Here is a 19871-nt window from a genome sequence, read left to right as displayed (position 1 = left end):
TTGTATTTGTAAAAATAAATGTATATAGATTAAAACTCACACCTACACACACGAGTGGATGGGTTACGGATCAAAGAATTCACGATATCCAACCTAATAATTTTAGAATTTTTATCAGTTGAGTTAGGACGTATGCGTTGTGACAAATTTTGTCAGTTGAGATAGGACTTATGTGATGCCAAATTGTTTTATCTAATATTTTTTTTGTTACAATTTTTTTGTCAGCTAAGTATATGTGATTTCATATTTCAATTATAGTTTATACAATATATTTAAATATGTAAGAAATTAATATAGACTAATAAACTTTCATTACCAAAAATTTAACAAAACTATAGTTTAACCAAAAATACAGAATCTAATTAAATAATAGGCATAAAAAATGTTATTCATACTAGCGTAAAGACGAAAACTTATGTGGCTATCTTTCTGCTTTTTTATTGCGATAATACGTGTAAATTATAAATGATATTTTGTATGAAATTTTGATTTTGATTAAAATTATAAGCACAAATATTTTTTATTTTTAAAGTTCAACAAACTTTTGTCCAAAATAATTGCAACAAACCTAACGAATCATGTTTATTTTTTCGATAGACATCAATAATTTAACAAATACAATCTAGTTTTTTTGTTTACGTTATTTTATAAGACTAACACAAATTCCCTATCCCCTTTACATATAATATAGATAATATGGTTCCGTGGGATACTATATTTTAATGGAATTTAATTTTTTAAGTAAAATTTAAAGTAAAATTCTTAAAGAATAAATAGTAAATAAAATAGTTTAAATGACGGTTAAAATAGTAAAGAAAAGAGACAGTCCAAACTTACATATTCTCTCTATATATATAATATATATTCATTTTTGTTTTTGAAAGAGTATAATATATATTCATTTAAATAGGTCGGTCTATTGGGTCTAACATTTTTTTTTGTAGCTAAATAAGCTTCGAAACAAGTCTGTCATATTTCAAAAGAAAAAACTATAAAATTTCAATTTTTCATGTTTTGGTTGAAATATGAAAAATGATCGAGGCATCCTTGGAATAATTTGAATTTTGCAGATCCTTTCTATGTATTTTATAGAGGTCTCAACAAAAAAATCAACTCAAAATTTTATAGAGGTCCCTTATTGGTCAATTTTAATTTTATATGGGAGACCTTATTTTAACGGCTTAAACAATCATGTAAAAGGTCATGATAAAATTCGACGTCTAGGTCACTTTTCTAGACTTAATGTATACATGAAAAAATGGTTCATATTTGTGTTAGCAAAAAAAAAAAGATTTTTTAAGGAAAAAAAGGAATAAATTTTTTTTGAAACAAAAAAATGTCACATCATAAAATAAATCCATCTGGTAGCAGCCATCTCGAAAGCCACCTTAGCGCCTCATATGTGACTAGGCTGCTAAAAGATAAAAATTGGAAGAATATCAAATTACATGGGCAATTTGGGCCATCCGGCCCGGATCCAATTATATTTTCTCATAATTTGCTTATGAAAATTTCTCTTTATGCTTCTTGTTATTCTCTTAGCCACAATTAAACGTCGTTCAGTGTTCAATAACAGTTAACTATCATTCGTGACATTTTCACGTATAAGGCAAGCCAGCTCCACCTCACTTTGCATTCACCTAGTTTTTCTTCCATCTTCCATCAAAAAAACTCAAATTTTGATTTATATTTTTTGCAAAATCTTGGTCTCAAATTATTGAAGAAGGATTGCTAGAAGGTTTCTACATACATTGAACGTCAAACAACATGTAATGAATGTTTTAACACATTTACATTGTTGTTGTTTTCTGCCATTTTTTTGGATTGCGCTAACATGATCGTAACGACAGTTAAGTGACTCCAGAGCTTCAACAACAATCAAGTGTCGCTAGAGCCAACGATAGTTAACTACCATTGGAATTTAAATAATTATTGATAATGTTTATTTTTGCAATTTTTTTTTGTTTATTGATACGTATGGTTGATGATGCTATTGATCAAACCATTGCCTTCTCCGGTTCTAATGCCAAATCCAATTATAATTGAAAATAAGCTAGAAATGAATATGGATAGCTTATCTGAAGTTGAAAATTCAGTTGAAGTGAATGTAAGAGATGGAATTTGTTTCCAATATCTTTCCATCTCTTTGGTAAAACGCAAGTTTGAACAGCAATTCTGGTATCCAGATAAGTTAAAATATGAATGGATAATGCAATCAGATAATTCACTAATCATATCTTCCTTATTATTTCTTCTTCCTCTTTCGGATATCGGTGGAACCATTATCACAACTGCAAAATAATTTAACATTATGATTACTATTTATTCAGATAAAAAAAGGTTTTCCTGATTAGAGATAAAGCAAATGGAAATAATGGAAACATGCATTTGATGAGAGTATACAGACTTTTGGGATTGAGTTTTGGTTTGCATCCTCCTCCGCATAAATTCCCCATATCTCCCAATATAGTATGTATATGTTTAACGTGAATGTAAGTAGTAAGATTTATCTAGGGTTAACACTCTTTTTCCTTTAGTTTGTCTGTGGAAGAAAGAAAGAGCCCAAGGTTTGGTGAGTAGAGTTCAGAATATTGTTTTTGGAGAGGAAGTAGGGTTCAGAATATGCTGGCCGTAATAAAAAAAATCCTAACCTAATTCATAAAAAAAAAAAAAGCATTGCATATAATTTACATGCATTAGTGTAGTAAAAGAAGAAAAAATGAACACTATAGTTTATACTAGGGGTGTTCAAAACCGAACCAATCTAATAGAAAAACCGCAAATCAAACCAACCCAAACCAAAACTGCAAAAAAAAACGTGAAGGTGAGAAAAACACAAGAAGGGGGGGTTGAATTGTGTTTTCTTTTTCTCTTTAAGAAATCTTCTTCTGGTATTACTTCAGAAGCTAGTTGAGAGTGCTTCTGATGTAATGTTCAGAATCAGATATGCAGCGGAATAAAACAGAGCAGAGAAAAGAAAGAGAGACACAAGCAATTATCCTAATTCCTTCCACAAACCGGAAGTAGTCCAGTCCCCCTTGCACTTCCAAGGAGATTTTCACTAATAATCACACATATTACAAATGCTCAATACTCTCTAAGTATGAGACTTCTCAAAATGCTCAAGCACGCAGGCGAGAGACTTCCAATGGTCAAGCACTAAAGCAAGAGTCTTCTAATGCTCAAGCACGCAGGCGAGAGGCTTCTAATCAAACAGAATTACACAGAAAATGTTTGACTTTGAACACTTGATATACAATCAGTGGTGTTCACAATACAATGCAATAAGGACTCTAAACTTAAGAATTTTTAAGATATATCAAATCAGTGCAGAAATTCAAAGTGCTTTGTAGAATCAAATTTGGCAGAGTTTTGGTGCTTTTAACTTGTGTTGATGTCTCTTGCCAATCTTCAAGTCTTCACTCCTTTATACAGTGGTGAGTAGAGAGACGTTGAGATTTTTAGCACGTCTAAAGAGTCGTTGAGTTCCTTTGATCATCCACCAGTAATCTTTTGCCTGATTTGGGTGTAGTCCTATGAAGGATCAACTTCAAATTCATTCCTATCTTGAAGGAACATTTCTGCAGGTAGAGCTGTTGTCTTGTCTTGTAGCGTAGACAGAAACAGAGTAGTGGAGGTAGTGGTTGTACACTTGTACTTTGTCAACTCTGATAAAGAAGGACAAGCACCCAGTGCTTTTCAAATGACCGTTGATATCTTCCTTTCAATCCTTCGTTCTTTTAGACGAGGTTGAAACGAAAAACAGCTCCTTTGAAACTTCAAATTAAATTTACTGATCAATTGTAGCTTCTGGTGATGATATAGCTTCTGATGAAATCTTGCTTCTGATGGACTTCTGTTTCTGATGAACTTCTGCTTCTGATGACGTCATCACTTTAGAGGCACTAGTTACTTCAGAACCACTTTAGAGCTTCAGACGCAGTTTTCTTCAGATGCTTTGGGTTCCTTTGCTCTCTATTGTTCTTCCAAGACCTATTGAAATTGATTAACTTTGCCTATGGTTCTGTACACTTGAACAAATATTAGCAATAACCAATTGACAATTTTTAATACCTTGTTATCATCAAAACTCATTAAGGTTTATTGTGAAACACATTTTGTTCAAACAAAACGCATTTGGTTCGGATGTATGGATCATTTTTTGACTCAACCACATGGTTTGGTTTGGTTAGTGGTTTTTATTTTATCAAACGAACCAAACCAAACCAAACCGCAACATTAGAAATACACTAATTAAACATATGTCATTTAAACCAATACTTATAGAAATTCAATGAAAACTTTTATAAAATGACATGTTTTTTCTCTTGATAAGTTTCTTCTTTGCTTTGTCAAAAAAAGTTTCTTCTTTGCTTTTTATTTAAAAAATGTATTCATGTTCTACTTAAACTTTTGGTGAATGTTAAATCTTAGTCTTTTATATTTCTTACAAAATATGATTACTTTTTGTTCACGTTTTAAATTTGGTCTATGTAGTTGGGATGATTTTTTGTTGAAATTGAAATTGTAATGCTGGATGAAATATAAAACATTTCTAAAAAAAAACAACCACAACAACCGATCCAAACCAAACCGCATTTGTTTGGTTTGGTTTGAGTTTTATTTTAAAATTCAACCAAACCAAACCAAATCACATGTTTTTTTATCATGCGGTTCGGATGACTTTTATCCTAAAAACTGAACCAACCGCACCGCGAATATCCCAAGTCTATACACAATAACAATATAAAACTCCTATACACTAACATTTAATAATATTTTTATTTTGTCAAAAACATCTAATAATATTTTTATCTTTACGGTACAATATCCTTGTAAAATAAAATTTTAAAAAAAATAATTATCTATTTTCTAAATGACATTTGTTTCTACATTGCAGTAAAAAATTTCCTTCTCTCTTTCCTTGGTGGTTGTTGAGTACGGTACATAAAGAGACTTACAAAAACTTATCAACCTCTTGTCAAAAAGAAAAACTTTTTTTTTGTCAAGTAGCCTAGCGGCTAGAATTCACCTCATAAAGTGAATAAGTAGGATGTCCGGGATTCTAACTCCAACCCCTGCATATAATAATGCATTGTCCTAACTTATCAACCAACAATATGTTGCCAAAAAAAATTACATATGCATGTAAATTAGACCATCGTCTAATAATTGTTGAGTCAATTTCATATTTTTGTTTGTAAAGGACACATAAAGATCCGTTGAGTCAATTTCTACCTAATTTTTTTTATGAATTTTTAGTGTAGTGATGTCGATGATGATGTTAATGTTTGTTGTTGTATTTCTGGTTTTTTTTTTTTTGTTTTCCATGAAGGTTGATGAAGATGTGTCGAAGATGACGAAGTGACTCGGCATATGGAACGACACATCAGCGTCATCTGCCACATCATACGTCGCTATGTCATTCTTTGTTTGTCACATATACGTTTTTGTAATAGACGATGACGACAGGAACCAAAACCAAAACGTTTATAACTTACAAGGATTGTTTTAGAACAAAAAAAGATACAGGGACGAAAATCAAAATCACAAGAATTTAGAGGGACGATTTACAAATTTAAGCCTTTGGCAAATATGCCAATTACTAACTAGTGGAAAACACATACTGTAGGGGGTTAATGCTAAGGGTGCACGCTTTCTCGCTTGCAATGAGTGTGTCTTTCAACTTAATTTGTAGAAACACTTTTATCAATATGATTTTGCTGCTTGCTTCATCTCTAGTAAAGGTAAATTCTGCTCCATCTTTATATCTCAATTTCTTAGTGATTGTTGGATTTGGTTCAATAATTTATACCTCAAATTTATTTTTATTTAGTTTTTGATCTCACATTCATTCTAAATACTTGCAGCTAGAAGACTTTTGTTGTATCCAGAGAAGCTATGAAGGATGGTGTTGCAAGCCAAGAAGATTTCTGTTGCATTAGCTTGCTTAGATCACCTCATGGCTAATGTTTTTTTTTATTTTCAAATTTGGTTCAAAGATTTTTCTTTTTTTTGAAGAAGTGGTTCAAAGATTATTACTAGGTTTAGTTAGGATATCTTATATCATTGCAATGTTATCCAAAATCGTTGATCTAAATTTTGATCAAAATGTAGTATTTTGATTTGTTTGGATCATGTAAAAACACTTATGTAATTTCTAGATTCAATGTGGTGGATTGAGTACAACAGCTCCTATAGATAATCCACTTTTTTCTAAACTATTTCAATTGGTAACATTTTTTTTGGTAGATTCACAATATTTTAGCCACGACAACTTTGCAACACTTTTTATAACTTCTCAAAAATTATAAATGTAACATTTTTCTAGTGTTATCGGTGATACAAAAAGTGTTACAATAATGTAACATTTTGTGACACTTTTTGAATGTTACAAACAATACTATAAAATGTAACTAAAGCCCTTCAGTAACACAGGCTTTACCTAACAATTGTAGAAATGTTAATAATTGTAATCTGTAACATTTTTCTTGATTTAGTAACAATTTTCAAATGTTACTAGATGTCAATTATGTTTTAGTGTACCGTATACGTGTGGTTGTGTGTCCATGGAGCAGGAGTTACATTTTTGTAGAACAAAAAGAAATCAAATCTGAAGCAAAGAAATGGAGTTTATCTTCAACCAAAAAAGAATAGAAAAATAAATTGTAAACATTTATTTGAAACCAGTTTCTCTTTTGTCGTCGTTTAAATAATGGATGGTAGCAACATTGTTCAAGTGCATTATCGATTTGAAGATTAATGCAGTGTGCAATTTGAACAATGGGTGAGGTTTGTGAGGTTCACGAAGCTTGTGATGTTTGAGATCGATGAAGTTCCAAGGATGAAGTTTGAGTAGATCAATGAAGCTTGTAAGGTTTGAGATCAATGAAGCTTGAGATCTGACGCCTGAGATCTATGAAGGTGGCCGGTGAGTGAAGTTTGTATCATTCAAAGTATGATTTTGAGATCAATGAAAGTTATGAATGTTTGATCGAGATCGATATATATATATATAGAGACCGTATTGTGAGGTTTGAGTTTGTGAATATAACATTAATAAAAAAGTAAATAAAACTAAAGTTTTAGTGAAAGTAAAAACAATCTCTGCTGTGGGAAGTGACCGTGTTGCGAATTCGATGAGAAAATACATCAATAACAAACTTGATGTGTGGAGCAAATGATAATTAGGCAACCAAAACAAAGTGTATGGAACAATTATAAACACAAGCCAAAAGTAGAAAACAGCGAGAGAGAAAGGAAGAGAGAACACAAAAGAATTTGTTGACTCCGTTCGGTCCAAATTGACCTAGTCTGGGGAGAGAGCAGCCATCCGTTTCACTATAATGATGAGTAACTTTACAAAAGAGATATCAATGCGTCACAAGAATAAGTCTCTCGCCTAATTCTACCCAAAGCCCCAATCTCTTCCCGTAACCAAGAGACTCAATCCTAATAGTGTTTCCCGAGGTGAATCAACCCTCAAACCCTAGTGTTTGTTCCAAAGAGACAAACTTTATACAAACCCTAGTTTTGTTGTTGCCTTTCTAAACCCTTGTTTCAGCCCCCTCTATCTCAAGGTTTACACTGATACAATGTCTATATTTATAGCAAAAATAGCTCCCATAAAATTGTAACAAAGCTGGTCCAAAAATATGTTTTTGAAGAAAAAAAGTTGTTATGCAAAATCAGGCTCCAAATTTACCAAATCGGACGCCGATTTTTTTCGCAACAAACTGCTCCAACAGGCAGCCAAAATCGGGCGCCGATTTTTGGTCTTCTAGCAAACATGATTTTGCAATCCAAACTTCAATTTTTAGTCACTTCTACAACAGACAGTGTTGTGATTACCTAGTTGCCTTGCTTATTTAAAGGAGTAATATTGCAAATTGCAATAGATAATTTCCAGCTTGGTAAAACACTAATGCTTGGAATCAATTGGAACCTTAAACTTTAGAAATAGAATTCCTGAGAAGCCATAAAAGCAGAATTATTAGTCACGTGTTGTGTGTGTTTAACCAGTGCCGTCTCTTCTAGAAACAACCATAGAACGAGTCTTGAAAAAAGGAGGTAGGGTTGCTAAGGGGAAGAGACTCCTGACACCGTAATAGAATTTTGTCTCATGTTTTTCCCATTATACTGTAATCAATATATACGATGATTGAGTCATGGTTGACTCATCAAGATGATTTCCTAATCAATATACATTGATGTGTCACTAATGCATAATCTCTAATAATAACTAATAATAAATATATTTCTATTCTAATATCTTGTAATAGCTATTCTCTACTTACAAATAGTACTCACGTTTTGCATTTTTGTTTTTTGGATCTTTAATTATTTTCTTTCCATGGTGCATTTCTCATTCGCACTCCTGCACTTTGTTGCTTAGATTCTTTATTTCACATTGCCAAGCCACAGGGCCGGCCCAAGCATAAGGTGGGACAAGCTCTTGTTTTAGGTCTCCAAAAAAGTTTTTTTTTTTTTAAAAGGTATTTAGGCATCCAAATAAAACAATTACTACTATTTAAAAGCTCTTGTTTCATGTCGTATCATTAATTTTAAATTTTGTTCTTATTAAAAAATATTTTTTTGGTGGTGTCCAGGGTTCGAACCCCGTTATCTTGCATATATTATGCATTGTCCCTGTCAACTGATTTAAGCTTGTGGGGACTTATTCAAACATGTTTGTTGAGCCTGCGGCACTTTTGTTTTTCATCTTTGCAAAATAAAAAAATATCACCTATATCATAATATAAAGACAACTTAAAAATATAATTTTTGTGTTATTTTAATTTCTTTCATGAAAACTTCAATTTAACTTTTCGCTTTAGGCTTCATAATCTATCGGGCCGGCACTACCAATCCATTAGTGTACCGCTATAGGATTCGTCAGCATAACGTCTAAACGCGACGGATAGGGGCCTATTGTAGTTTGACTTGGTGTCAGTGAGTCCTTGGTTGCCTAGCTCGAGAAGTATGACTCCCACGTTACACTTCAATGGAGTCATCCATTTCTTTTAGCACATGACTGACAACTAAGGGAACGAGGGCGAAGAAAGGGCGGGGCGTGTATGGGGAACAATTTAACCTAAAGCGCATTGACCCTTGCAGAGCACATCACTACGAGGGTTGGTCATATTATGCTTACCACACAATTAGTATATATCTGAATTATTTCTTCTTTATTTTCAAATTCATGTTTTCTGGAACGATCAAGGTGAATATACTTATTATAAGAGAGCGTAAAAATTCATTTCGGTTACACAGTTCGAATATAATTACCGGTATAATTTAACATGACTCTTGGTTTAGAGCAACAGAGAGTTTAAAGAAGACACAGTCACAATGATTTTGTTAACATTTAAAATAACTCAAAAGGCTCAGGACATACACTTAATTTCAGATAATTATATTTAAGGATTTCATCTTGAAGCTAATCACCCCAAAAAACAGTTGAGTTCTAGGCTTCTAGCTAATACACGCTAAACTTTGATCATACGAAAGCAATCCAATTGTTAAAATATATCTGTCATACATATGTTACAATCATTTGATGTAAGAGGTTTTTGAATCCCATACACACAGAAAAGTAGAGTGGATTGTGTAAAAGTCTATGGTGCATAGGTATGGGTACAAGTAATACGATAAATTTTTCCATCGCATGTACGTTTTTGCTACATTCGCTATGGCGAATCAACTAAGTAAAAATAGGTACGTACGAGCATTGTTGTCAAAATCCCAACTTAAATCCTAAAATCCAGTATTTTGCGACTTTCTTCACCTTCAAACGACTCAAATTCATAGTAGAATCTCAAAATAGACAAAATCCATCAATTTTGATTGCGATTTACGATTTCTTATAAGCTAAGTCATTTATGACTATATACCATTCATAACGTATATTTAGTATTAATTTTTTTTGATAAAATCCATCGATTTTGATTGCGATTTTACAATTTCCTATATCGATTCTACAAAAGTCCTTTAGTAAAATCCTTCGATTTTGAATGCGATTTTACGATTTTGCTTTTTCCTTTCGACCTGAAGTGAAGTCCCGATTTTGACAACCTTGCGTTCGTATACTTCACCATGTTTAGAGAGTACCCATGCTTTAGAGGTAAAACTCCAACATACACGTAAAACCACACTTTTTATCTCTTAATTAATCAGTTTAACTGTAGGTAAAATTATTCAGTCTACTCTCATTGTTCCAATTAAGTAAAAAGTATGCAAAAATTGATCCCTTCTGTCTACCCTTCCAATTAACTAAATTCCACGTTTATACAAATTTCAAATGCGGAATATCCGTTTTTCTATTACAAAGCACCAAATTTTTTTAATTTTTTTTTTGAAGGATGTATAGCAGTGTTATTTACAGTGAAAGAAACTATCATGAACGCATTGCAAAATAAAAATAAACCAATGAAATATCAAACTTGTGCATAATTCATGGGAAGTTATGGAGAATATGGAAGTTATTGAAAATAATAATAATAAATCAAAACCCTAAAAATAGCAAATTTAGACAGTGAAATAAAAAAAAATTCTCTAGAAATACCAAAGTGTGCAGTGCAAGTTTCAATCTCTGAAAATGACATCATAAGCTATATCCATCAACGGTGCTAGAGTTTCCGGTGAGAATTTCCTTGCAAACAGATAGGGGTAACTGGAATTCGATTTCCTAAGCTGGCGTACAAGCTCCGGCGACACCTCCTCTCGAGTATAAAGATGCGGATGTCCGTCAGTACAACCAGTCCAGTTAACTCTCGTAAGAGTAAAACCCGTGCAGCCATCGCGCTCCTCCATCGATAGAAGAGTCGGAAAGTAATGCTCTTCCGGGTAACAGGAATACGTATCTATACATGGAATCCGAAACTTCTTCCACAACTTTTGATCTCGCAGAACAACCTTTGCATGTTTCCGGTTCAGGATAAAGAATTGCGAGCCTTTGCGAAAATCCTTGAATGAAACCTCCGGCATCATTACATCCTTTCCACGAGCATTATAGCGCTGGTAGAGATTCGGATGTTTAGAGTCAAACTCAATGAAGCTAGGGTGTTGAATCTTGTACTTGTTTAAGGACTCTACCCGATATTCAAAAAGGGAGTTATAAACAAATCGAAACGAGAAGAGTGGAATACAATGTTGGGAGACTAAGGCAAAGTATTGGTTATGTGGGTCATCCAATAGAGCAGTGGCTAAGAGACGGCGAGCAGCGGCTATAAGTGTCGGAGAGGCGCGTTGAGTTGTTTTGGAAGGGATGAAGTGGTTTTGATGGAAGACGCCTCCGGGTGAGAGGACAGAGGAAACCGGGTCTGCGTGGATGTAGATGTTGAAGAGGTGGTTGTTTCCAGTAAAGAATATTTCCCACAAAGGAGCAAAGGTGAAGTTGGTGTTTGTGAGGAAGAGGAAGGCGATTTTGGGTTTAGGGTTCTTGAGGGTAAATAAGTGGGGTGTTGTCCTTGTGGCACGGTGGAAGAGAGCAAGGTCCTCCGCATCGGGGTCGGGGTTGGAAAACAGGAAGTAAGATTGAGGTTGTATTTGTGGGGAGAAAAAGAAGAGAGTGATTAAGAGAGCAAATAACAAGACGATCGAAACGCGTAATTTCGACATGGGTTTTGATCTTAAGTTTTTGTTTTTTCTTCTATAAGGGTTTTATGGGGCTTTATAGCGTTAAGTGATTAGAAGATTTTTCATAAGAACTTGAAAAAGAGTGTATATTGTTGTGGAGAATGAGAGGATCTCGTTGGGCTGATATTTGGTAATTGGAATATATTTTGGAGTAAATCTTTGATTGAAAATATTATTTCCTAATTTTATTTACCTTAAGTCTCAAGCTATTGACCGGAAACTAATAATGACGGCGCCAAAAGTAGTAAGAATTGATATTTTCTTTTTGAGAAATTTTTGGTAAGGATTGATTCTTTTATTATACGTATTAATAATGAAACTATTTTTTCGGATAAACATTATATTTTTCATAAATATAAAGATATGATATTTTTTTTAGTTATCAATTAATTAACAGTTAAAAATTACATCTTCGAAAATTCTATAATAAATCAATAACACATTGAAAATAAAAATTTCATGAGTTATCAATTAACTGCATGTTAAAAATAGTGTTAAATATATTTTTGGTCTATATAAATATGTCAACTTTTAGTTTTAGTCCCTCTAAAAAAATTCTTCAACTTTTAGTCCCTCAAAAATTTCCCATCTTCACTTTTGCTCACTCCTTTAAAGTAAACTCATTTGTAAATTTCATATTTTTGAGGCTAAAATATGGTTTTAGTCCCTGCAAATATGCCTCGTTTTGGTTTTAGTCCCTGTAAAAAAAAAAAAAAATCTTTTTGGTCCTTGCAAAATATTTTGTTTTTTAAAATAGTCTCTGACTCCACTTTTGTGATGATTTGCATACGTGGCACATTATAACTGAACCAATTTTGTAGTTTTTGGTCCCTGCAAAATATTTTGTTTTTAAAAAAGGTCCCTCCATTTTTATTTTTTTTTGAAAATAGTCCCTCCAGGGACCAAAAACAATTTTTTTTTTACAGGGACTAAAACCAAAACGAGACATATTTGCAGGGACTTAGCCTATTTTTGAATAAAATTTTGCAAAAAAATATTCAAAATATTATAAGAATCTCTCACAATTTTTTTTTTATTTTTAACAAATCATGAATTTTTATATTTTTGACAGTTAAAAATCCATATTTAATTTTTGTTTTGTTAAAAAATTCTAATTTTTTTTTAGGAATTGTTTTACAATATTATACACATTTCTACACAATTTCATTAAAAAATACAAAAATTAACTTAAAAATAGACACCAGAAGTAGTGATTGAAAATTTTATACGCACTCTAAAGTTGAAGGAAAATTTTCGAGGGATTAAAATAAAAAATTTGGTACATTTATTAGGACCAAAAACATAATTAACCATTAAAGATATAAGGGTAAAATCATAAAACAAAAGTCGTAAAATTAATTGATTTTTCCCCCAATATATTGAGATGAAAATTGCAAAATTGATTGGACATATAAATAAATAAAAAGTGAAAAATAGAGTTTCTTTTTAACATATCAATCCAATGGGCCAACCCGTCCCGCCCCACTTTTTAGCGGGTTAGGCGGAGCGGGCATCCTACATGTGGTGGGTTGAAAAACTCAACCCACCACGCTAAAAATGGCGGGTTTAAACAGACCAACCCGATGGATCCAACCTATTTTGTCATCCCTACGTGTATGTGCCAAATAAATTAATTTTTTAACTAACCTTTGGTATCTTCCTGTGTCGACAGATGTGTCCTCTTTTTCCCAAAGTTTTAAATTTGGGTCCATAGGAGTATCAACAGGTCTATATCCACTCATACATATTTCTTGTAAGAGATAAAGAACATACTTTTGTTGAGACACCACTATTCCTTTCTTTGATTTACCTACTTCCATGCCAAGGAAGTACTTTAGAGATTGACGATGAAGCATCAGATGATATTTTTTAGCTATGTTTTTGGTACTTTTCTTTGCATTTGAAGACAAACAAAAAATGAGAGTTATAGGGGTTGTCAATGGTTTGAGGAATATATTGTACTGTTTTCTTTAAAGTCGTTGTAATTGACTTTTATCGAAAATCATGCAACTTCATAGGTGTTTTGAGTGTTTTAAAGTGATGAATCATGTAAATAGACAAATCAAGACATCACGTGAAGGATCAAGGATATGAAGATTAAATACCAATGGTTCTTAGAAGGTTTTTGAAGACAATACAGAGTGAAGAAAAATTATTTCAAATTCCTAGGAGTTTATAGATAGAAGAACAATAAAAAAAACGAGATGAAAATGCAATATTTCACACAACAGGAGCTGCCTTATGCGCCTCCTGCGCACGTCTCTAGGGAAAAACTGTTCGTAGCTTGTTTTCAAGCAGAAACGGTGGAAAAATCATAGTTTAATTTCTTCTCTTAAACCCTAAGTAATCATATGTTATAAATATAAACACTTGCACACATTATTTTTTATTCAGAAAGCCAACGGTTCAAGCCAAGGGTCAAGCATCAAAGTTCCAAGGCAGGATCTTCATCCTTCCATTGTTCTCTCCAGGACTTGTTTTTCTATTGTTTTGTTATGATGTATGTTGCCATGAAAAAACTAAAACTCTTTGCTTAGGGTTCTAAGATGAACCCCTTCTTATTTGTTGAATTCAATTTAATAAAGTTTTCATTCAGTTATGTTTTTCTTGGGTCCAATTTAAATTCGTACTTGTATGTTCTTAATGCTTTTTCAATTTAGAATCTGCATCGATAATCTTGAAAATTGATCCGTCGATGAAAAATAAGACTGGCAACCCAAAATTCTTTATTCGTTCGTGACATTACCAAATACTTATTTCATAATTATGTTAATGAAATTCAAGTTTGAAATCTAAGTTTTCTACTCTTTTCTTTGGGGAACGCCGTAGTATAACTAGGTTAACTCGGAACATATGTTTTCGTAAGATGTTTCAATGGAGTTTTTAAATATTAACTTTAGTAAATCATAAGTAGACTCCACATAGATGATTGTTTTATTTAATTCCAAGGAAGACGAAGGTGGATTCAAGGATTCCCTAATTATCGTTAATAATCTGAATCACAAACCTAATCTCGCATTGGGCAAGGAAATTAAACCCTACAAATTTGTTCAATTTTCTTTTAATTTTGCTCTTTGAAGTAAGTTTTACTAATTTTATTTTTATTACTTATTGCGATGTGGTGCACTTGCCAATTTCGTCAATCACCTTCTCTATATAAAGAGTTGAATAAAATCAACAAGACTTTGCAGGATTTAGAAGTGCCAATACTCTGCAAAATTCAAAACCAAACAATCTTTGCAGGATTCTTATGAGTCTTACTCTAATTTTAGTCTCTCTCTCTCTCTCTCTCTCTCTCTCTCTCTCTCTCTCTCTCTCTCTCTCTCTCTCTCTCTCTCTCTCTCTCTCTCTCTCTCTCTCTCTCTCTCTCTCTCTCTCTCTCTCTCTCTCTCTCTCTCTCTCTCTCTCTCTCTCTCTCTCTCTCTCTCTCTCTCTCTCTCTCTCTCTCTCTCTCTCTCTCTCTCTCTCTCTCTTTTTTTTTTCTCTCTTCTCTCTCTCTCTCGTGTGTATGTTTTAATCTTAACAACTGCATTCATATCAACTTTAGACTCTAATCCGTGAAACACTTCAAAAATTTTATAACTTTCGCTTTCATTTTTCTTTAGTTTAATAGTATATTACATAATTGCGGCATTGTTTCCTCCATGATGAAAAAATTAATCACATGTTGTATCTTATCGTGACTCATTGTTTCCTTCCAATTTTTTGGGTTACATGTTTCCTTCAATTTCAATACTCTCATCAAATTAAAAATAGTAAAAATTATTATATGAATACTCTCATTGTCAAATACACCCATGGTCAGTTTGTCATTTTCAATACTCATTGTCAAAATTAAAAGTCTAGTTTGATCCTTTAATTTAAAATCGGTCAGTTTGGTCCCTTAATTTATCCAAGTTATGATCGAAAAATAACTTTGGTGGGAGAAGTTATTGATGCGATTAAAATTATATCTTGAGGTTGGTGTTTGGATATAAAATTTGATTTCCTTTTCATTTTTTATGAATGTTTTACATTACTTTGAATTGATTTGTTAGGTAGATTGGGAGACATTTTGATTTCAGACTAATCATCATTTGGGGGCATTGAGTACTTCTTGTACTTCATCATATTTTATGAGTTTAGTACCTCTTGTACCTGTTTCTAGTTTTTTTAATAAATTTTCTTGACTATTTAAAAATATATATTGATAATAACCATCATTTTAATACCTCTTATACTAGTATACATATACACTAAACATGTTTTTTCAGGGGACTAAACATGATTTTATGTAATTATCTTTGTTGATTTTACATCAATATAAACCGCAATAACTAAGGTCACTTGATTTATTTTGGATCACATAATATTTAAATTCACAACTTTAAATTGCGTCAACAAAAAAATTCACAACATCAAACAGTTAAATATAAATAACTTGTTTTATTACTTTAGCACAACAACCCCTTAAATATAAAATTACAATATCATAAAGAGAATTCAAAGGTTCCTAATTCCTTTGAAATCCATATTATTATTTTTTAATACACTATTATACTTATATTTATTTTTCACTATTGCATGGAGGACTTGAAATAGAGCTTACAGGAGCAAAAGGATATGCTGTATCCCAAGCATATGAAAATGCATCAGTATTATTATAAGCCAAAACATGACCATTATATAAGAGGCAAGTATCTCCTTGAATCTTAAGAATTAAAGGGTCGATACTTAGTGCAGTTTGAAACCCTTTACAAGATAATAATATTTGGCTTTGTACACAATTGCAATTGTTGGTAATCGACACTCTCCATTGAGGCTTGCCTTGAATTGGTGGCCCAAATTTTGTTTGGGCAATTTGAAGGGTGTTCAATGGACAATTATAACATGTTCCTGAAAAATATTTGGGTAAGACACTAAATTGTTAAAGAGATCATAGTTGAAAGCATATGCACTTGAAGAAATAATAAATAAGAGCATACCTTTGATGACAAGTGTAAGGAAGATTATTGAAATAAGATACTTGAATGTGGTTTCCATGGTTCTTTGTTGCTTACTCATGTGCCTTTGGTTCTCTTATTTATATATTAAAAAACTATATGAGTTAGGAAACAAGTCAAAATATTTGAATTGACTTATTTATTTTTAATTTTTTGTTTCAAATATTTTTTCTTATTTATATATTGAAAAACTACCTTAGGTTTCTTTGTTCAATATACTATCATTAATAATTATACTAATAGTAATTTCTCACATATAAGAATTTTATATTTTCGGCCATTGACCCATAAGAATGTTATGTTGAAAAAAACGCATTATTTTTTATTTTTTAACTCTTGACTTCAAAATTAATTATAATTTCTTAAATATTATAATATTTTTTTGGTCAAAGTTTAAGATTTTGAATTCAATTATTGTTCTAGTTGTTATTCCTTACATCTTTCAAAAAAAAAAAATCGTTACTCCCTACAAAAATTATATATATATAATTTGGACCTACAAAAAACATGAAGGTCTAAGTTAGCAAAAGTGCACCTTTTTCATTTAGACAAAAAAATAATAATAATATCCACTGGTATAAACCAATTTAAAGTAAGGGATAATTTAGTAAATATCTCTCAAGCTATTTGTATTAAGATAAAAGTGGGTGTAAGTTAGAAAAGTGGTGCAAGTTAACAAATATATTTTAATGAAAATTACTCCTCAAGTTATTTGTAATAAATTACGGTAGATCTAAGTTAGCAAGTTGGAGCAAGTTAAAAAATATGTTTAAAGTAACCTTCAAGCTATTAGTTTTAAATAATAAAGATGAAAAATATTTTTGTCCAAATAAAAATGTGCACTTTTGCTAACTTGGACCTTCATGTTTTTTGTTGGTCTAAGTTAACAAACTTATATATATATATATATGTGTGTGTGTTTATATGTGTATGTTTTTATGTTTTTTTACTAATGGGCCGGGTTGAACCTTCTACCAAAAAATGTTGAAAAATTTAGTTTGATAGATACTACAATAAAAATGTATTTTAAAATTCAACATTCACGAGTGTTTTTGACTGAGCCTAAACCCATATCTTTAGCTCAACACACAATTTCTAATCCTTGCCTTCTTGAGGACTAAAAAGGAATTTTATATAGTTGTTATATGAATGACTTAGATTCATGATTATTGTATCATTTTCTTTGATGGGCACCAAAGGCATCTTTGCAAGTGAGAATTTTTCATTATCTAATTTATTTTCATCTTTTTATTCTTTAACATGATTTTTTTCTATTTAATATGAATTACAGTATGCATGAATTATCATGAAATGTACTAAGCCACTATGGTTTAGATTGATCTTGTTTCTCCTACAAGGTAGTCCGAGTCTCCATCCTTGTGAACACAAGGTTGTATTGTAAAGCTTTGATCATGTACCTTGTTCTCATTACTTTTCTTGTTTTGTCAATGTATGGATAAAATAAAATGATAGGTTTTATTGGCCTAGATGCTATTAAAGTTTTCCCTCGCAAGCTAATTATATGTATTGAGTTGGACGACATACATTTGGGGCAACCTTGGATTTAGTCTTCAACGAATTATTAGATGTATTATATGAAATGTGATCAAGGTTGAACCTTCTCTAAGGGTGAACTAAAGGGTTTTGGTATGGGTTGTAAATCTTTGAGCAACTGTGTCTCTTTTCAGTCTGCTCTAGTGTAATATTATATCCACTGTAGTTTTAGTTTTTGTTATTGACTAAGAGTTTGTTGTAAAAAAAAAGTTGAGTTTTAAGAGAAAAAATGAAGTAGTTGTGGTTATTGATTGAGTTTCTTGTTATTGTAATGATTAATAATGTGATAATGTCTCGTTGTTTGACAAAATCTTCATACTTGTTTAGTTGGTTGTACAATGATTAATAGAATTTGTGTTTCTTATATTTCACAATTTGAGTTATCTTTTCGTTGTTAGATCTTGTAGGTGTTCTTAATTGGGATAAATTAAAGCTGTTGCAACGTTTTAAAACCGTTGCCTTAAAGTTGTACCTTTAGGCAACATTTCAAAATGTCGCCTTATGAGCTTCGAAAAAATGTACCCTCTTCCCTTAAGTTTATGCCAAATTATTGGCTACCCATGTATTTCATGTCAATTGTTTCATGTTGTGATGGTATGCCAAATTTCATAAGTTATGACTTTGCTAAAATAGGGTTGGTGTTCCATTTTCCCGCTTTCATTGAAATAGGCTTTGGCCTAGAAACACCATTTATGCTTGCTTAATTTATTTTTGGTTTATATTGTATTTGTTATCTTTTACTGCAACTTATTTTTTCACGGAAGTTTTATTCTTTTGAATATTTGATAAGATTTTGAATGAGGCAAATGTTGTCGATCCTCCGACTTGTATCTTTGGCTTTTGGCCTAGTCCTCCAGATTCTTTGATGTTTATTTTTTTTATTATTTAAATTGTTTTTCCAAAGTGTTGCAAATGATGATATATAGGTGATAATTTTAGTGTGCCAACAAAGTTGAGATCTCATCTTTACGAGTAATTACCAAAAAATATAAAATCATCAACACGAGTAATTATACTAATTATATATCAAGCCATACTTTTACATTCTTTCTTTTTTGTTTTCCACAATTTTTTCATCGAAGATAATCATATTCAAAACAACACTAAATGTCAACATCTCTCACATCTAGAGGGAAATCCTCTTATCATGTAGTTTATTTTCAGTCATTATAAGCCACAATAACTAATTAAGGTCTATTGATTTGGGATCATATGATATTTAAATTCACAACTTCAAACAGTTAAACATACAGCTCAAAAAACTAATATAAAGATCTTGTTTTTATTAATTTAGGACATACCAAACAAATATAAAATTACAATCTCAAGGAAATTCAAAGGTTCTTAAATCCTTTGAAATCCATATCATGTTTTGAATACACTATATATCTTTTTGATGGCATGTACCTGTAACAGAGCTTACAGGAACAAAAGGAAAGGATGAATCCGAAGCATAGGCAAATACATCGATATTTCTAGGACTCAATAAATGACCGTTATATAAGAGGCAATTATCACCTATCTTTTTAAGAATTAACGGGTCAACACCCTCGAAAGATTGAAACCCGTTACAAGACAACATTATTTGGCTTTGATCACAAATGCAATTGTTGATAACCTCCACCCTCCATAGAGGCTTGCCAGCTACTACTTGCCCAGTGTTTCTTTGGACAATTTGAAGGCTGTTCAACGGACACA

General features: G+C 31.8%; 2 protein-coding genes across 2 annotated transcripts in view; both read right to left on the bottom strand.

Annotated features, from left to right (window-relative positions):
- Nucleotides 1–10584: 10584 nt before the first annotated feature.
- Nucleotides 10585–11619, bottom strand: LOC25483168 (glycosyltransferase BC10). Its single transcript, XM_013611817.1, has one exon. It carries the CDS (start codon nucleotides 11617–11619, stop codon nucleotides 10585–10587), a length of 1035 nt encoding a protein of 344 aa, XP_013467271.1.
- Nucleotides 11620–19515: 7896 nt separating this feature from the next.
- Nucleotides 19516–19871, bottom strand: part of LOC25483166 (uncharacterized) — a 603-nt gene continuing 247 nt past the window's right edge. Inside the window, exon 2 of the mRNA XM_024774932.2 lies at nucleotides 19516–19871. This exon is cut by the window's right edge and continues 15 nt beyond it. Coding sequence (XP_024630700.1) covers nucleotides 19555–19871 — 317 coding nt within the window. The 3' untranslated portion in view covers nucleotides 19516–19554.

This window comes from Medicago truncatula, chromosome 1 (genome assembly GCF_003473485.1).
Source record: "Medicago truncatula cultivar Jemalong A17 chromosome 1, MtrunA17r5.0-ANR, whole genome shotgun sequence".
Taxonomy (NCBI): Eukaryota; Viridiplantae; Streptophyta; class Magnoliopsida; order Fabales; family Fabaceae; genus Medicago; species Medicago truncatula.
Note: the sequence above shows the minus strand (reverse complement) of the source record. Positions and strands in the feature narration are given on the sequence as shown.